This window comes from Cyclopterus lumpus, chromosome 21 (genome assembly GCF_009769545.1).
Source record: "Cyclopterus lumpus isolate fCycLum1 chromosome 21, fCycLum1.pri, whole genome shotgun sequence".
In the NCBI taxonomy this organism is placed as follows: Eukaryota; Metazoa; Chordata; class Actinopteri; order Perciformes; family Cyclopteridae; genus Cyclopterus; species Cyclopterus lumpus.
This window is the reverse complement of record NC_046986.1, coordinates 16,144,509-16,164,591: the sequence shown is the minus strand read 5'-3', so window position 1 is coordinate 16,164,591 and position 20,083 is coordinate 16,144,509. Positions and strand designations below refer to the sequence as shown.

Below are 20,083 nucleotides of genomic sequence, written 5' to 3'. Positions count from 1 at the left end.
TAACATAAGTGAAGATACATTTTCCTAATTCAAAATGTTCTCCTTGGGCATAAAAAAAGACCTTAGAAAAACATCCAACATATCTTAGTGCCATTTCTCTTACCCAGACGTGTGTTAATGCCTGTGTTAATGACCGTATGTATTCTAAGAATTGTCATGCTTTAAAGTTGTATCTCCTTTTGCTAATGTACACCAAGACAAATATCAAATAGCATTTTTTTTTAAAAGTCAATTTTAAAGTGTGCAGTCAGTGGCACAATCAAACAAGCATGTAAATGTCATGCTGCAAAGGCAGTTGGTGATTGTGACATCCAGTATTTATCCTGGCCCTATCTCTTTGATTGCCATCTCAACTTCTCATGCTGAGTGTTCTGATATGTTCCCCTTTCCTTGCTTCCCATCAGTCTCAAACCCATGTGAAGAGAATGATGGACGTGGCCCCTGCTCACATCTGTGTCTCATCAATTACAACCGCACCTCGTCCTGCACCTGTCCACACCTTATGAAGCTTTCCCCCAACAAACAATCCTGCTTTGGTGAGTGACAACATCTTCCTAATGTGTTCTGCTCTCTCCTGTTGCTTTGTTTAACGTATGAACTTCTGAACTTTTGATTGACATCAGCATTCAAATCCATCTGTTCTGCACACACTCTTGCCTGGATCTGACAGTATGGAATGATTGATTTCTTAATCATCTCACCAGCGTTGAAAAGATTCCTTCTGTATGTGCGGCGGTCTGAAATCCGCGGTGTCGACATCGACAACCCTTACATGAACGTCATGACGGCGCTCACGGTGCCAGACATTGATGATGTCACAGTGGTGGACTATGACGCCCAGGAGGAGAGGATCTACTGGGCTGACATCAAAACCCAAACCATCAAGCGGTCCTTCATCAATGGCACCCAGCTAGAGACCATCATTTCTGCAGGTGGGTGCATTCTCGACATCCATATGTAAATACAAAGTTAAAGCTGCGTACAACAGTGTATGTGTGCACCAAATAATATTGATTAGTTGGTGCACACATACTCTTGTTGCTAATATAGTACTGTTCGTTGTCATGTAGTAGTAGTTATTATTATTTAATAGTAATCATTGGAATTAATAACTAACTTTAATATGTAATTGTTGTTTTTTTCCTCTCTTTGACACGATCGCAAGGTACAAAAGTAAAAGCAGTCAGTTGTTGAAGACTATTCATGTAGCCGGAGCTTATTTACATAAGACTTTCGCAAAGCACAAAGGCGTGATGGCTTTTTTATGCTCTCCCTGACAGACATAGTGAACTGCCGCGGTCTGGCTTTAGACTGGCTTTCCAGGAACTTATACTGGCTCAGCTCGGAAAATGACGAGTCGCAGATCAATGCGGTTCGCTTTGATGGCTCCCTGAAGACCTCCATCATCCACGGCATTGATAAACCAAGGTGCCTTGTAGTGCACCCCGCCAAGGGGTAAGTAGATTAGAGCAGCATGTGCACTTCATCAGCACCTCACCTCCAATGCAGAGCACCAAGACACGTGCCCACAGACTTCACCAAGCTTGCTGGTGTAAAGACAACATTTTCACAAGCTCGAAACATTGGTGCAGAGCTTTTCAAGGTTGTCAGGTGGAACTAAATCTACTGGGTTACATTCAATTTTAAATTAATAACAAGGTAACATTCATTGACTATGTTTTAAACCTCATTATATATTGTGTCTAACTGGACCACTATCTATTCACCTCACACCTTCCCACACAGAAAGATCTATTGGACAGATGGCAACACCATTAACATGGCCAACATGGACGGCAGTAACAGCAAGGTCCTCCACCAGAATCAGAGGGATCCTGTAGGTCAGTACAGAGCTTTATGTCGCATACTGAGTGAGACCTCCTATCCAGCTGTAGCTCAAGGGTGACCAAGCCAAGAAGATTGTTTCCCACATACGTGAAATTACATTTATTTACAAATTACATCTGTTCAGTTTACATAAACTTAGTATGTTGACATGCATGTTGTAATCTGATTTGATCTGCATATAAATAACCAGATGAAAGCAATTACATGGATAACTCGGTTTCACCAATAATCCAAAAGCACTTGATTTGTTTGATTATTGGGCTACAGTCTGGAAAGACTTGTGGGCGCCCACTGCAAACATTCAACAGAACAAGATGAAATTGAGGGAGTGTGTCAGTATTATTTGCTTGTGGATTCAATTTATGGTAATTTAATTTAATTAAATTTACCAGCATCAACAGCTGTGCTGCTGCATGCGCCAGTTTAAATCTGTGTTCACCTCATTACAAATTCATTTGAAGTAATTCCCCTATTTTAACCTTAATTTGAAAAAGATTTCCTGATAAAGGACTTCTCATGAAAGTTATTGTAATAATAAAAGTTAAGTTTTGCATGAATCTGTTTCTAATAAATGTATTTCAATGCTTGTACATGCCCTGACTGTTGCGAATAGAATCATTAATGTTTGTACCTGGTGAGATTTTCTCCATTTTGACAATGTCAACAAGAATCAGACAGCGTAACCTCCTCCTCAGTGGTGATGTTATCTCAACAGGCAACCTCAAAGAATGTCTCGTAAAGCTATCGAAGTGGCAATTTCTTTGAAACCTAAACAAACACTAACACAAGGCTACACTGGAAGAAGAAAAAAAACATGTACACTTGTATCCTTTGCTAATTGATTCCCAAAATAAATAATTAACTTTAAAATCCGTTGGCAGCAAAAAAAAAGAAAAAAGGCTTCTTTATCTTTGTCTTCTTCCCATGGGAGTTCATTTCACATAAGATTAGGATGTCAAGATCCTTTATGTTATGATCATAGAACCAGTTGTGGGTGAATACAACACTATGACAGAAAGGAGTATCTAAAATAGAAAGTGAATATCCATATGGGTGAATAAGATAGCTATAAACGATGGACCTGGTTTCCTCCTGACACTGGCGTCCCCCCAAAAACAAACAGACCCACAGGTCAAACAAGCACAGGACTGTGACCCAGGAGTACGCTGTTCATCTCCCCAGATGTTTTAACTTACTTATGCGAGTTCACTTATTTTACGTTGTTGAGATTGTTTCTTTTTGAAAGGCTGAACAAATCTACAATCAGCCCCGCCCTCCTGGCTCCAAGGATTTTGACTCTCACTGATCGTTTGATCATCTTTTAAAGGGACCGTATATAACATTCGGAGGGCTTTATTAGCAGAAATTAGCAGTGTATATTCACCCGGAACTAAGAACCATTGTGTGTCCTTAGCTTAGCAAAAGCAGGTCGTCTTCCACGGAGTCCGCCATGTTTGTGCAGCAGCCCAGAAGAACACTGGCTCTAGGAAGAGCCTTTTGTGTTTTATGTGATCTGAAGTTAGGGATGCGCTCCGATTCCCGGGATTAAACGGACCGACTAAATAATTAAAGATAAATAATTAAAGATTGTAGTATTGATAAGCCTCGATGTTACTGGTGCTTTTTATTAGTACTTTTAAATGTCCTGATGTCATTTATACTTTATCAATACATCTGTGAACCTAATTCAATCCGCCACCACCTCTACATTTACACAAGCACGATCCGCCAAAAGCTTTTGTTTTTAAACTTCTCTGCTGGCTTAGACAAAGCAGCCAGGAGGAATCAATTATACTGACAGATGTCTGTGTTCTTAATTTCTTTATAAACTTAACTCTAGAAACAATATTTAGTTATGTCTAAATTATTAAAAGAAAATTGTTCTGAATGTATTTGTTTTTTAAAATCGTGTAAATCCTTTTAAAAACAATGATGTAGTCATGTAGAAGAACAGAGTATTGATAAGAGTAGCCGCTAGTTGCACTAAAATCAAATGTGCAAATAGAAACTGAAGGTTCACTTCCCCTGAAAGGGTCGGCTCTTTGCATAACGCGCTGGAATCAGACGCAGTTCGATGCAATAGAGTGTGTTCTTCAAGCAAAGCACACAACCCAAGTCATTCTCCGGACAATGACGGACTCATTCCGTTCTGACATCTTCCTTTATAGTCTTATATGGTGTGGCTGACATCGCATTTCCCTTTTAAGCTCTTCCTCTGTTTCCCTTTGAAATTGACATGTGTGTCTTTCTTCCTTTCGTGTGGGTGTGAGTTATGTTGGTATGGTTTCTAATGTGTGTATTGCATGTACCAATGTGTCATGGTCAGCTTTATCTTTATAGTGGGAGTTGAAAGCCCTTTTTCCTGATACCGCAGAGCATAACGCAACTCTTTTCTATCACCGCTCGGCCGTTGTTATCAAAGCCCGAGCGGCCATCGCTTGCCTTTTCCCTGAAAGGCTCACCAGACACCCGCTATGCCTGTCTGGTAGTAAAGCCAGCCTTACCACGCACCTGCTACAGGCTGTATGTCAACCCAGGCAGACCACACTATATTCACACTAGTTCTCAATATGTGGATGTCATATATGTGAGTTTAGATATAATTAAACCAATAGATATAATCGATGGTGCGAAAGCATATGTTTACTATGTATGATTGTCAGTTCATTCAAAACACCATTTACAACTAACTATTACGAGAATAAAAACTACAATTGTTGACTAATTCAAATTGAGACAGGAATACATTTAATTCTATGCAAACGAGAGGGGCAAGAAGAGAAACCACGTATGTAAAATCAAGTTTAATAAATATATCCATGGCAGTGATTAGAATGATTGTCTACACACATTCCTCCAATCAGCTGGAGAGACTAGGATCAGCCTTTTGGTGTCTAACTGTCTGAAATGTGCAGAAGGAATCATTGAGGAAAGCTTGTGGATGACCTCTGCTGTGAGGGAGGTGAGCAATGTCAGATGTTTCTGTTGAATTTCCTCCAGCATCTATATCTGACAATATTCAGAGTAATAGGGTAACTGTGCATAATCTTAGATTAAAGATACAGGTACGTACATCTTGTTTGGCAACTTAGTTCTCGCTGATATATTTTTCCATAGCAATCTTGCTGAACAAGCACAACACTGATTCATACTTTGAGCATAATCATTTAGATTAATTGGGAACAATAAATAGTTACTGGTTCCTGATATTTCAAATGCTCTACGTGTTTATGTGACTAATATTTATATTATTGCACTCTAAGTAAACTCTCTCCCTACACGATGCATTCATAAGTGAACAATTGTAGCTTGATTTAGCAATAACATTCAGCTGGTAGATGTTTTCACACAGCTCAAAGTTAAACTCCCACTTTGTCACACAAGCAGCACCATTGTCTTCGCTGTATTTCTTTATTCTCCTCTGCCTGCCAGCATTACAGATTGTAGGGCGCACCCATATTTCAATGGCTTCATTCATGATTATGGTGTAGACCTGGGGACAAGTGTAAATTAATGACGCATTGTGACTGGGAATCTGCCAGATATAAATCCAACACATGGTGTGAAGACAGTGAGTTGTCCAGAGGTCCACAATTGGAATTGCTTTCATTTTCCACCATTAACAGTGGTTAAAAAAAGAACATCATGTCAGGAAATGGATTTAAAAGCACCCACTCACTCTCTTCACACCAGCTGAAGCTCTTACAAAGAGATCCCCCACAAATATGTGCCAGTGAAGACATAACTCTTTATATTAGCCCTAACCTAGCAAATTGCATAGAAACTACAATATGCAAAAGTTAAGGTAAGGTAATGGGGTTGTGAAATGTACTGTTGTAATAATGTTGAAGTATAGTCGTAAAGAATCCTATATTTCTTGGGCACCTCTCGATGCTGCAGATTGAAGGTAGTCAGGATTTTAAACTGAACTCAATACAGCACAAAGGATTGTTGCTATTGGTTTCAGTTCAGTAATCTTTGTTTGCTGTAATGTCTCAGATTTCATAACAATGTAAATCAAAATGTCCCATGTAAGAATATACATGTCTAATCTACTCTTTTTTCCCAGTTAATTTACTATTTTGTGATTTTGGGGTTTTCCATTCATTACTTATTTTGTTTGTCCCCGATTAGTGTTTTGCTTGTGTCTCAATGACTCCTCACACAATGACTGCTAACCTGGTGTCCCCTCTTGCACTTGTATTCTCAGGTCTCTCAATAGACCACACTGCCAACAAGCTGTACTGGATAAGCTCAGCCAATGGCACTATCAACAGGTGCAATCTGGACGGCAATGGGCTGGAGGTGCTGGAGACTCTAAAGAGGGAGTTAGCCAAAGGCACGGCTCTGGCGGTGATGGGTGAGTGGAGCTTGTCACAAGTGCATCAGATTGCCATTGGGGATTAGTCAGAGAGTGTGGAGGGATTACATGTTTAACCGGTTAAGTGGCTGGAGAATAGAGCTATTTAGTCAGCCTTGCAACAGTTGTGCTTCACTTTGTGTGAAGGAGCAGGGGCATTGGATAATTAAAACCCAGTGCAGCAGTGATTGATGATTGATTTTCTCACCCCATTCGTAATGAAAAGGGAGGAGGGTGTTCATTATGTGTTGATATCTGGTATCAAGTGTTGAATCCAATGTGTCACGTAATCCATCAACTCATAGGTTAATTTAGAAATCTCCCAAAATCGACGTGCAATTTCTGGAAAGACATTGGGGAGAATGGGTATGGTAGTATTAACTTGTGTTGGAGCAAATAATGAATCAGACCCACACTATTCAATTCATGGAAGACCTTTATCAAAGGATAAAGAATACTTTTTTTTAATTATTAATTTTTTTATTTAATGAACAATTTAAAGGATCATTTATCTTAAAAATAAAATGTAGGTCAAACAATGCTGTGTTTGGATTGTATTTCTGTAAGTGCATGTGTCACATGGGCCTTGAGGTTCGGTCCCTGCCACAGCTGTGGCAAATGTACAGCCCTGGGGTCCAAGCCCTGTGTGCCCCAAACTGACTTTTTAATGAACTGTGACAACTACCCTCACCCCAAGCAGCTATTACAAAACATGTTTTAGCATGTGGATATGAAGTTACCATGAATACAAAACGTCAAATTACACCTAAACTGCTTGTTTAGGTTGTGCATGTCAAATCATTGTATCTACAATACAGTGAATGCGAGGCAAAAAACTATCTTGATTAAAAAAATACTTTCTTACCTGAAAACCACTTTTTGGGTTGTATTATACACAGTTTTGCTCAAGAAGAAATATTTCAACAAAGAAATGGGAGTATTGATGACGTCGTCGTAAGCTCCTTTCTGATTGGTCAAACTGACCGTGTTACAACTAACCCAGTGTTACCAAACTCCCCGGTCTCCCCTAGTACCTGTAGCTCGCATCACTTTAGCCTTTTAGTCTCCAGCCCACACGGTTTGGCTCCAACATAAAGGCTTCCAATTAGCACCGTATGTCAGTTTTAACTGAAACACATGCTACTACTGCCACAGCTATAGAAAGGGTACAACACTGCAGACATTCATTGACAGTATTGTACAGTAACAGTAATACTCAGAAACTGGTATTTGGGCGAGACCTCTATACTTCAAATGGGTGACGAATTCTTTCTTCTTTTTTTTTAAACAAATCAGAATTTTTAAATTGTCTGTGCTGCAATTGGGAAGCTTCCCAGTGAGCTATGCAAATGTGTTTTCTTTGCCAAGATTGGTAATGAGAAGGGAGAAAACATACTGAACAGAGAGAGATAGAGAGTGTGTGTGTGCACGTGTGTGTGTGTTTGCATGCAAGTGTGTGTATGTCTGTGTGTGCGAGAGTCATTTTTATTTTTTAAGGAATAGATCAAATCAATAGTGTTGTTCATGAAGCTTGTTACTTATCGTGTCAGGCCTTCAGTTTATGTGTGGAGGATTTCTGTCAGTGTGTGCTGAGAGCATTAACACACACAGAAAAACACAGCAGTGTCAGTAGGAATCCAACTGTGTGTTAGCTGCTAGCATTCTGCAACCCCGAGCCACATCTTTTTGGTTAATTTTAAAAGGCATTTCTTACAGTCAAAACTTTGACGAAGGAGGACTGTTTCTTATATGGATGATAGAGACTTCATTACTGCGTTACTGCAGGAGATAAAACTGGAGGTGACATAGACTAATGGCTTGGTTCCTGCACAGTAGCAGGTACAGCAAAACAGTGAAATGGTGTTTGCAAGTCTTCATCAATCACAATTAATGACATTTTCTTATGTTGAGGAAATTGTTTTGAATGGTGGAATGAGCAGCACCGTATTGCTATTATACTTTGTTGAAAAGAGAAATTTCACAGTGCAGCACATTTTTTTGCATTGGAATGAATCAGTATGTATAGAACAGAGCAATCTAGTGGATTTGAACATTTACATTTGGATTCATGTGAGCATTAAAGTATATTTTATCCACATGAGACCTTGTTTAATGGGATTTGACATCCTTTCATGAGATGATTGGATTTGCCCACTGCTAGGTGTAGATATTAATATTAAGTTCGTAACGTTAGGTTTAGTATTTAATAACGCATAAAATAACTCATCTCATTTTCACCCTTTACCAGATTATACGTCAGCTATGATACAGCGATTTTCTTTAAAGTATGCGGCAGAGATGCCTCATTTAGTGTTTGAACAGGACAGCTCATTATGTGTTTATATGCATTTGAAACTAATTGTACCGATTCAAAACTTTAATGCTGACTGTAAATGCTGCTGCTAAGCAAATAGCACATTTAAAAGTCCTCCTTGCCTGTGATTAGTATTTTGCGTCTGGTGTGAGACATTCAGTTTCTCATAGTGAACCAAGATGCCTCTCTCCTTTGCTGCAGACCATTGAGCCGTTTGTAAAATGTGTAAGGTCAGCTGAAAATGAGGCTAGGAGATGACAGCAGCCAGACATGTCATTTTCCAGACCTGAGCCTCTTTAGTTGACAAGCAAATAGTCTATTGGCAATGCCCATTACTGAGAAATGTCCCTTCTGCAGATGTTGTTGTTTTGTCTCCTGGTGAAAGATGCAATTAAGTGAATTTGCTGACCATTCACTCGTTTTACCCAACGTTTTCTTTCTTCTTTGTCTTACGAGCTCAGCCAACTGATTAGATTCCTAATGGAATAGTACAACGTCTTAGAATTACAATATTGATATACAGATAACTACATGTACAACCATTGCTCGGGAAATAACATGTTAGGTATTGACAAGTATTTATGACTAAGTAAAGCCTCTTGTGCGGATTTAGTCAATCAACATTAATTAGCACCAATCTAGCAATTGTTCCGACTCTCTCTTCTGGTCTGTGATAGCTTGATCGATCTGTTGGTTGTGTTTCAAGGGGTGGCGGTCACTCGACAATGTCATGTGTGAATGAAGAAAGCTTGAGTTCTACCAGGATCTGTTTCTCCCTTCATGCATTCTGTAAAGGTGTTGAGATAATACATCCACAATTGACCGGCTAAATGAAACCCTGACCGTCAGATTCAGAGAGCAAAATAACTATAATTGATCAAACTGACAATCCTTTCAGCAGTGTGTTGAAACAAACACGATGTGGTGCTCATGTTTCCTTTTCACTTTTTAATTTTGCACGCATGTCTTCGTGCTTGTTCAAGCTGGTTGTGAAAAGATGTAATGAAGGCACTGTTGGTGACACAAGGTCGATCGACTTAGATCTTTGGGCTCCGCAATAATTGGATTGGCTTGAGAGAAAGGTGAGGGCTTCTATTCAGAAGGTGCAGGTGATCCATCAGCCTGGGCTTGCCTGCAATCAAACTAGCGGTTGATGTGGAAATTGAATATGATGTGCCACAAGCGAGCAATCACAGCTAGCCAGCAGTCCCTACGGCATCAAATTAACACCAGGTGCAAAGCTAATCTAGGCTAGCATGCCCTCCAGGGTCAAATGTTTTGTAAACTCCATGTAGACTGTCATTCTCACTCGTGGGAATTTGTGTGATTTGTGAAAACAAGTTTTGCTTTCCCTTCAGGGATGACATTGAGCCCAGAGCTATTAATGCAAGTGGGAATTGTTTCTGTGTGTGTTTTTTATTCTAAATAAATCAAAAAGGGTTAGATAACAAAACAATATCTTACCTTCAAGGGATTTGTAGATTGAAAACCAAAGTAGAAATTCTTATTTATTTTTTTGAAATGCTGTATGCCGTATGGCATATTGACTGTCTACATATAAGGTTTCTATATAGTGTAGTTGTACTGTAATATAATGTAGCCCAAGAGATTAATAAACTGCACCAGATTGTGTGCACCATCAATGTAGCTCAGAAGGGTTTATTAACCTGTAAGTCATTTCATATGTGGTTGCCGCTGCTGCTTAGCAGATAATTCCTGTGTGAGGTAGGAAGTGTGTCTCTAAGCTGCTAAAACATTTTTTTTTATTGTTTTAATCTTTAAGAAAGATGATCTTTTTCAATAACCAATTTGTATGTTACTTTTGCCATTATGCTGCCTATTTTAAAACACGCCTTCTCTGAGTATTTTGTTCTTTTTTTTAAATTGTGGCCCTTTCAAAGTCCATCTCCACCCCATTTACAGTGTCTATTTTGAAGCGAGAGGAGCCACCTGACTCTTCTCCACTTTGCACTTCAGTGGGATTTTAAAAATTGAGAGTTCCTGTCACGTCTGTAGAGTCTGTGGCAAAGTGCCTGGACTGTGCATCACTGATTTCGGCTGAGGACAGAACTGGGGGTTGGAGGATAGTGTGTTGGTGGCTGGGTGTGCCAGGAGCCCATTGTGCATGTGCTTCTTTACAAAGACACACTCATCACTTATGCTCACGACGGCAGCATTACTGAAGCCTGGAGGTTCACTGTCACACAGAACCAGACAGACCAGCGAGTCCGTCAGGGAGTGGACATTGAAACATCATGATACATAACAAAGACAGTACATGTGGTCATTTCCTTGGTCTCAAACCCAGCATTTTGGTTTTAAACTCAAAGACTGGCTCATGAGAGAGAATTGTCTCTCATGGGATATGCTCTTATGAAAAGAGAAAGATGAGGCCGTGCTATCTCTGAATCGACAAATCTTTGTTCATGTTCCATGACCAAAATTAGTGAAGTATTACTGCTGTTCATGCATGAGGAGTGGGCATCTGCTGAATAGCAATGATCCTAAATTGAATGTGCATCTCATAGTCATCAAAATCTGAATTATGTGTAAATCCTCCCCAATTTACAAATGTGCTATAATGGTTAGGCAGTGCATGGAAGTGTCTTTGTTGGTGTGAAACCTTTCCCAAAGGCTGCGAGATGCATGCATCATCATCAGCAAGTGGGCAGAGCGGAAAACGGGGTATCCCAGTCTTTAATCTCAAAGAATGCCTCAATTAATAATCTGGCATAGGTGCGACTTGGAATTTGGTATTTGTGTATTTGTATTTGCATGTCTGAATATTTGTTTAAATGTGAATGTGATTTGCCTATAATAAAGAAGACATACAGTAATGCTGAGGGCAAAATCTACAATGTGTCCTTGCATTGCAGTTTCACTGAATCTGCATCTGTGACCATATACATATATATGTTGTATATCCATATCAGCAAATGACATTGATGGTTTCAGGTGGCAAGCTCTGGTGGGCAGATGAGGAATCGGCACAGCTGGGAACGGTCACAAAGAGAGACGGACGGAACCCTGTGGTTCTGAGAAACAAGACGAGTGGGGTGATTCACATGAAAGTGTACGACAGGGAGGGCCAGAAAGGTAAGCATGCTCATGTTACAAACACACAGCTAGAGACGCAGAAACACACACGCTACCCTGAAGCACTTATTTATGTTGCCTTATATCTTGCCTTTTGCTGGTTGTGCTTAACATTCAGGAAGAAACCAGTGCCAGATAAACAACGGAGGATGCTCACAGCTCTGCTTCCCCACTTCTGAGAACACCCGTAGCTGTTCCTGCACGGTTGGCTACAACTTGCGTAGCGACCGCATGTCTTGTGAGGGTATGTTCCCCAAATGATGTGCTGAAGAGCTGCCTACACACTTGTATCAGCATTTCTTTTACATACACTTTTGAACACATTTTTGGATTCATTAATCTAAATAATAATGATCAGTGCATGTGAATGATCTATACATAGATCATAATGCATTCATTATTTACAATGCTTTAATACCGTTGTTTAGGGTGTAATAGGTCAATTGTCATTCTTTAGGTGTTGACTCATTTCTGATGTACTCCATCCATGAGGGAATCCGGGGAATCGCTCTTGACCCAAATGACAACAGTGAAGCTCTAATGCCCATTACAGGAACACTGTTTGCTGTGGGAGTTGACTTTCACGCAGGTATGGTATGATGCAACACACGGAGGGATTTTTTATATTGAGTATAAGGCAGCAGATATATCAGAGCAATATATATATATATATATATATTGAGATATATATATATTGATATCTAACATGCATTACTCAAAAGAAACCAATACTTAAGTTACTAGTTAATTGTAACTGAATTTGCAAGATTACATTATATTGCACAACATGCCACTCTTTTCCTCCGTTATATCCTACCGTGCACACCTTTCCTTCTCAATCTTAAACCAATGAGGGGGGAAAGTATTTTGTTATATACCATATGAATGCATGTCTATGTGCTTGTGAAAGTGCAGCGTAGATGAATGAGTAAAAAATTCACATTACATAGGAACCTCTGTATGAATGACTATTTCCTCACAATCCTAATACAAAGCAATTCCCAAGATATTGTATAAAAATGATGGTACGGTAACGTGCATTGCAAAACATGAACCCAGTAGCTTGTGATGTCATTTGTTACATCCCTGCTTCCTATCACATTATATATATATGATAGAAATGATAGATTTATTACACCAACAAATGCTATGAATATCCTATAGGCCGGTAGCGTTCCATATATATAATTGGTTGCCACTGATGCATGATAACAAAAGCTGTGTAAAGGAAATTGCATACACCCAACTGAAAACATAAACAAACTGCACACACAAAAGGGTTTGTATACTAAGCATTTTGTAACAATTCTTTTTAGAAAATCAGCACCAGATTTAAAAAACAAAATGCATGCTTGGGTGATTCCACATGTTTTCAATGAATTTCCCATGTAGGTTTGCAAAAAAATAGAGTAGAAAATGTAAATGTGGCAATAGGTCATGGAATCTAATATAATGTTCCCAGCTGACTGACTGTGGCTTAGTCGGAGATCAACAGTCCTACGCTGTCACACTACTATACAGGGAATTATTTACTCCTGACTATTATCTAATAAAGGGAGGACACAGCACAAAGTCTGGGGATTACATTGTCTTACTGGGACATAGTTTTTTTCAATTTCTATAAATATTTTTCTTTAATGCAATTTAAATTCTAATTAAATTCCATTAACTTGTCAACAGAAGTGTATTCAGTTGTAGGTATTCAAATGATCTAAACCGCAAGGAATATGTAATTAACGATTCAAATTGATGGTAGTCTCTATAAAACAACTCCAAGGTGTGTACACTCCCACTGTAATTAAATATATAAACACATGTAATTACTGCACTTTACTCGACTAGGACTTTCCAGATAGACGTTTCCTCTGTCATGGATTACTAAGCCCATCCAAGAGCAGAAGCTGATAGCTCACGTACATCACTGACTTGTCATTACAGAAGCCGGGCTGCCAGAGCAGAACAGATGAAAGCCCCTCGCACCTGTTTTCTGTTGTATGTGTGCTATGTGTTAACAGCGTGTGAAGGCACCGGCAACAAGAAAGTGCAAACAAACATGTTAAACCATCTCACCTCCTAAAAACCTTTACAGAGCCAAACTGACATGGGACGCATTGAGATGCACTTAAACAATGCATCATGAACACAAGACATGCTATTTTATTTGCCACTGCGATAAGGCTGTAAAATCAAAAAAGGGGCGATAACAAGTTTTACCAACACCATGTTTTGCATAAAGCTATAAACTGCTCTGTAAAATTTTGGCTGACAATTGCCTTTGCTGTTCAGGCACTGTATGTCGACAAAGAGCTGTGAATGAACAGTGTGGGCATTTTTGCCATCATATTTTATAGTCCCACACAACATTTGGTGAAATGGGCCATGCTGCAATAAAATGCAGTTTCAGGAGCTGCTTTGTTTGAGGGCATAAATACCTTCGCGGCAACCGCATTCATCATCCCATTTTCTCCTGTCATTAACTCCATTGTATGTTTTGCAGGAAATGACACGGTGTACTGGACAGACATGGGCCTGAACCGAATATCCCGGGCTAAACGTGACCAGACCTGGAGGGAAGACATCATAACTACCGGCATCAGCCGGGTGGAAGGCATCGCTGTTGACTGGATCGCTGGTTAGTGTCCCCGGACACGAGGAGTTTATTACCGTATGCTGTCGAGTTGGTATTGATTGGTGAAGATTCCCACTTCATGTACAGTGCTTCTGGTTATGGTGTTAAGTACATTTGTTTTGATTTGAAATTATGAATGATAAAGCACAGGGCGAATGCATGTGCAGGATTAGTTATTAATAGTTTATGTGTAAGTAAGGTGACCTGTACCATGTACCTTGTGTCCATTAGGCTCAATAAACCACTGCTGCATTTACACCTGCCTATTGTTTTTTTCTACACAGGAAACCTGTATTGGACGGACCACGGTTTCAATCTCATAGAAATCTCTCGTCTGAATGGCGCGTACCGCTCAGTGGTCATATCTGAAGGACTTGATCAGCCCAGGGCCATCGCTGTACATCCACAGAAGGGGTAGGCCATGTCTGTGCTTTACCTATTTGAGTGCATTATTTGGGAAACTAAACCAGATGATGACCACAGACACTGGTTATTGATGTCATGAAGCTCTTAGATGGACAATTGATGTGACTGTGAAACTTCCTGTCTCTTGATTAAAGTCCATAGGGCTAACCCTTTATTGTTTAATTTTAAATAATCTACCCCATTAGAAATGTTTGTCACACCATTGAGCAAAGAAATTTGAAGGAACATTGCAGAAAGCATTTGTTAATATTAGCCAACAGAATCAGATATAACTTTGTAATCCTCTTTTTTTATGTATAGAAATAAGTGTGTTTGTGTGATGCTACTCTGCTTGCCAGGTATCTCTTCTGGACTGAATGGGGCCAGAACCCCTGCATCGGCCGCTCCCGTCTGGACGGTTCAGACCAGGTCACCTTAGTCAACTCAGGCATCATGTGGCCCAATGGAATTTCCATAGACTACGAGGTACACTTGCACACATATGCAAAAAAAAACTATCACAAAGCTTCTCCCTCTCCACTGTACTGCTACTGAATACTGTCCTTCCTACCTCATCTATTTTAAATATATGACTTTGCCTAAGAGGTTCAGTTTGTGATATGCATTTTAAAATGACATTCCAGGAAAATACATTATACTGGTGCGATGCTCGCACAGATAAGATCGAGAGGATAAACCTTGAGACAGGGGAGAGCCGGGAGATTGTACTGTCGGTGGCCAACGTAGACCTCTTCTCGGTGGCTGTGTTTGGGCCTTACATCTACTGGTCTGACAGGTAATTTATTATTTTCATAAATAAACACACATGCAGGGTCCTGCAAAGCCCACCATATTAACCTGACTAAAACCCTTCCCTTCAAAGGTTTCGCAAGATATTAAGATCAGCAGTTCCTCATAGTGACAATCACTGACCTATTTTCATAAATACTCTCGGTAGAATTCACCATCACCATAGAGGGTGAATCCTTCCTCTGCCTTTGTGAACTCAAGTGCACAGTTCAATTTGATGACGCCTTATTTATTTTCAAGAAATTGGTCGCTTTATACATTTACATACACTTGCGGTTCTTTGTAGCAACAGACTGAGACATTTTAAATTATTGGTTCACAAATGGTTAAATATTGAATTGCGTGTCTCTTTTGTTTGTTTTACATGTTTTTTAACCTCTCATGCATGACTAGAAGATCAATAATGTCTCCTTACCAGAAGGCCCACAATGGAAAGAAGCTGTTAGCTTTATTGTGTTTTGATCATCAACACCTTGAATTCTATGTCAGTACTGGGTGACAGCAGTCTTTGATTTTGCTTTAATATTGTCAAATGAATTAGCAGTCTTTATATCTATCTCACTTTGTCATTAACTTGTACCGAGTGAATACAGTATGCTTTATTCTCTGAAACCACTCATTTATTGGTGCCCTTCAGGGCTCACTCCAACGGTTCAATCCGACGTGGCTTCAAGACTGACACCAGTGAGGCTGTGACCATGAGGAGTGGGCTCGGAGTAAATTTGAAGGATTTGACGGTCTTCAATAGAGGCAGAGAAAAAGGTAAAGGTTTCAACTTGCAAGTTAAACAATGTCGCTTTCTATTGCAGTCTTTCACTATACTTAATGTTTCAGGGTTTTTACAAAATTCACCTTGCAAAAATATGTGGCTACTACAATGATTCTCATCTGTAATGTAAAGTCACATACAATTTAAACATGATTGCAAGGGGGCATAAACTGAAACAAATCAATACCTGTGTTTGTGTTTTGAAGGCACAAACCCGTGTGCCAGGAGTAACGGAGGCTGCCAGCAGCTGTGCTTCCACCTGGGCAGTGGTCGCCGGACCTGCTCCTGCGCACATGGTCGCCTGGCAGAGGGCGGCTTTGCCTGTGAGCGCTATGAAGGTTATCTGCTCTTCTCTGAGAGGACCATACTGAAAAGCATCCACCTTTCTGATGAGAATGACCTCAACTCACCTGTCCAGCCTTTTGAAAATCCTGCTTTTTTCAAGAATGTCATCGCCATGGCCTTTGACTACAGTCAGGAGACGGCTCGGACCAACCGCATCTTTTTCAGTGACGTCCATTTTGGAAACATCCAGATAATTAACGATGACTGGACAGGGAGATCTGTTATTGCAGAAAGTAAGTATTTCGCAATCACACAGTGTTTTAACATTGCTAACTTCCCCACCACGGATACACACTTCTTATGCTACTGCATTGGAGTGCACAAGTATATTACCAATTTTAATCAATCAGCCTCTCTGAAGTTTTGCCGAGTAACATGTGCGCTTTAAGCATGTAAATTGTACGAGAAGTGCATGTTTTACGTTTAGATTTACAAGTCTGTTTTCTTTTGACTTATATGTAGGTCAACAATTATTGATTGTGTATTGGAATGAGAGTGATGCTTCCTTAGTGTACAGACACTGACATTTGACTGCAGCTGTTTTCTATTGTGATGTGCTGCTCTAAATACATCAATGCTCTAGATATGGTTTTATATATATTTTCATTATAGTCATATAGGACTATCTTGAACACAATATTCACATATAATTAATAGCATGTAGGTAAGTAGCATAGCATTATTATCATTATCGTAGCATTTATCTCGACATTTATCTCCACCACTTTTACCCCAGTACTCCTCTGAAAAGACCATTTAATACTAAATCAGTAGGGCATAATACCTTTGTTTGAAAGGTTTCTGCTTACTGACTGTCACAGATTGAATGATGGAACCAATCCTTCTCTATTTCTTCACTAAATCCCAGTCAGTCCTTCCTCGATAAGCTTGGCTGGAGTCAGATGAACAGTAAAACCCTCTGTTCTGCTCGGCTAGCATCCTCAGCCATTCTGTGAAGTTTCCACTGGGAGCAGAGCTCAGCACCTTCCCACCCACCCTTCACACTGGGAACCTGGCAGAGTGTTCCCACTCCCACTCATCCACCCGTCCCATCTCCCACACCCTTGCCGAGGGAGCTTTCTGCTTATTTATTTATCTTCCAGAAATGAACAAGCGTTATTAAGAACCCTCGTTGGGATCTGTAAGTGTCCTTCACACTTACGCTTTTGCAAAAAGGCTTGAATCCATAATAAATCCACCCCATGTAGTTTATATAAGGGAAAGGCATGTACGCAGTTAAATTGCATTAGGATACTACGATCATCCTTGTTTCAAATTATCTTATTTGGTGTTATGCAGCTTATCCTGCACTGTATGTAAATGCAGGTTCTATTCTATTTCCCTCAAAAAGATTCTGTCTGCATCACGTCTTTGAAGGAAGGTGAAGATGTTAATCATCCATATTTCCCTAATTAAACTCCATGTGCCCCATTAATTAATCCCTCGCCCGGCCAACAATTTGTAAAAAACTCCAAACTGCCAGACATCGTTTATTGCAAACTATTAATTCATGATTGGCTGACTCAGGTAGTATCTTAAGTATTCTAGAGTACAGTTTATGGGTTTTAGATAAGGGGACACATAGATAATATCTAGCATTGGCTACATGTTCACCATTAAGACAAATTAGGGGCTGCATTCACAGATTAATCAGAACCCAGATATTTGCCAAAAGGTGGACACTTGTTGTGTTGTTATGAGAATATTTAGGTATAGTGAAATGTATTTAAATTCTTAATGAATTTTTTTGTATTGATATTGTTGCTTTCATTGAGTTGAGAAGATAGGAGAAGCCTAAATTGGTCCATGGGAAGAAGTAGTCATATTCATGTACAAGAGTGCATGAAAACTCAGTGACACAGTTAATATCGGTCACATTCATTAATTCTATGAAACCACAAAATCTACTGTACACGATCAAACGATATGGCCAGGCTTTCTGTTTGTGATCACGGTCTCTCTCTGAAGTCAGTCACATTATTGCATCCGAGCTGGGAGGCTGCGACAACCTTATCATATTCTCTGTTTAGGAAATTGGTTCACAGTGAAAACATATTCAGTCGCTGAGTGACTGTTGCATCGACAAATAGCTGTCTGTAGTGAGACATGAAGTCATTTCCCTGTCAATCACCAAGGACACGGACCAATTCTAACACAATTGGAACCTGACATCTGTCAATATTTTACCTAAATCTGCAATAGGAAACTTTACAGTTTAATGGCCCCAGATGGCAGTGGGAGATAACTTAAATGTTTTAATTTGGGTAGATTTTTTGGGCCCCGCAACATGATATCAATATGTGCTCCTCATGGAAAAACATTTATAGAACAAAAAAAAAAAAACATATATGTTTTGCTAACAATTTTCAGTTGGTATCTTACTCTACAATACGAATATTGTTTTACTTGTACGACACTTTGTTACAGCCATTACTCGTACTGATAAGACAGATATATATTTAACATTTATGTTTTTCCAAATACAGCTTTAAACATGAGCTTTCTTTCCAGGCCTGTGTTTTGTTAAACTAAGCAAGATGTGACCCGAATTAATTTACTCGGTTTGGAATTTGTGCCCTCGATGGACTGGCGGCCTGTCCAGGGTGTCCCCTGCCTTCGCCCTATGTCAGCTGGGATAGGCTCCAGCGCCCCCGCGACCCTAATGAGGATAAGCGGTATTGAAAATGGATGGATGGATGGTTTGGAATTTGAGCAGAGATCTTATGTGTCTGTTATTTTAGATGTGGGTTCAGTGGAGGGCCTGGCCTACCACCAAGCCTGGGACACATTGTACTGGACCAGCTCCACCACATCCACCATCACCAGACAAACTGTGGACCAGAAACGAGTCGGGGCCTTCAGTCGACAGGCCGTGGTCACTCTCTCGGAGGAAGACCATCCACACGTCCTGGCCTTGGATGAGTGTCAAAAGTCAGTAGCTCTGCAAGTAACTCAAACACATATCACAAACGTCCACATGCACTCAAGATTGATCTATTTCAAATTTAGTGGTCAAAGGTCACTGTTACCTTAAGAAAATATATATTGTAAAATTATAAACATTTTGAAAGACACAGATGTAAATTACATCATGACCACCACGTGCTCAAGGTACGCCTCTAGTGTTAGTTTTGGATGAGGGAGCGTCAATTTCTACCCGTTACATGTGTGGTGTTTTTTCAAAAATAAATGTACGTCTTCACAGGAAGTTTGGTCGAGGTAAAAACACGTAGTTAGGTTTAGGAAAAGAGTGTGGTTGGTGTTAACTTGACTAACACCTCGCATGACTACCACATGATGAATGACGTGACTAGAGAGTGACAAAAGAATCACGTGACTAACGTGACAATATGTCTACGTTTATTTTGAATTTTGCCAGTGGTCTCCTGGACAAAAGCCTCTATGTAAAGTATTTGCTATAAATGTGATTATATTTGCTTTTCAACAACATGTTGCCGACCTTATAGCCTAGATCTACTCAGAACCAAACTTTGGAGCAAAAGATCT

The 20,083-nt window shown here is 39.8% G+C and overlaps 1 protein-coding gene across 1 annotated transcript in view; it reads left to right on the top strand.

Moving 5' to 3' along the window:
* lrp1bb (low density lipoprotein receptor-related protein 1Bb) overlaps nucleotides 1–20,083 on the top strand; it is a 172,887-nt gene that overhangs the window by 92,873 nt on the left and 59,931 nt on the right. The window contains exons 27-41 of the mRNA XM_034561869.1: nucleotides 405–536; nucleotides 705–932; nucleotides 1,281–1,455; nucleotides 1,747–1,841; nucleotides 6,059–6,208; nucleotides 11,478–11,618; nucleotides 11,737–11,862; nucleotides 12,076–12,207; nucleotides 14,116–14,250; nucleotides 14,532–14,661; nucleotides 15,012–15,138; nucleotides 15,297–15,448; nucleotides 16,100–16,224; nucleotides 16,438–16,809; nucleotides 19,318–19,507. Coding sequence (XP_034417760.1) covers nucleotides 405–536; nucleotides 705–932; nucleotides 1,281–1,455; nucleotides 1,747–1,841; nucleotides 6,059–6,208; nucleotides 11,478–11,618; nucleotides 11,737–11,862; nucleotides 12,076–12,207; nucleotides 14,116–14,250; nucleotides 14,532–14,661; nucleotides 15,012–15,138; nucleotides 15,297–15,448; nucleotides 16,100–16,224; nucleotides 16,438–16,809; nucleotides 19,318–19,507 — 2,410 coding nt within the window. The remainder of the gene's footprint in view (nucleotides 1–404; nucleotides 537–704; nucleotides 933–1,280; nucleotides 1,456–1,746; nucleotides 1,842–6,058; nucleotides 6,209–11,477; nucleotides 11,619–11,736; nucleotides 11,863–12,075; nucleotides 12,208–14,115; nucleotides 14,251–14,531; nucleotides 14,662–15,011; nucleotides 15,139–15,296; nucleotides 15,449–16,099; nucleotides 16,225–16,437; nucleotides 16,810–19,317; nucleotides 19,508–20,083) is intronic.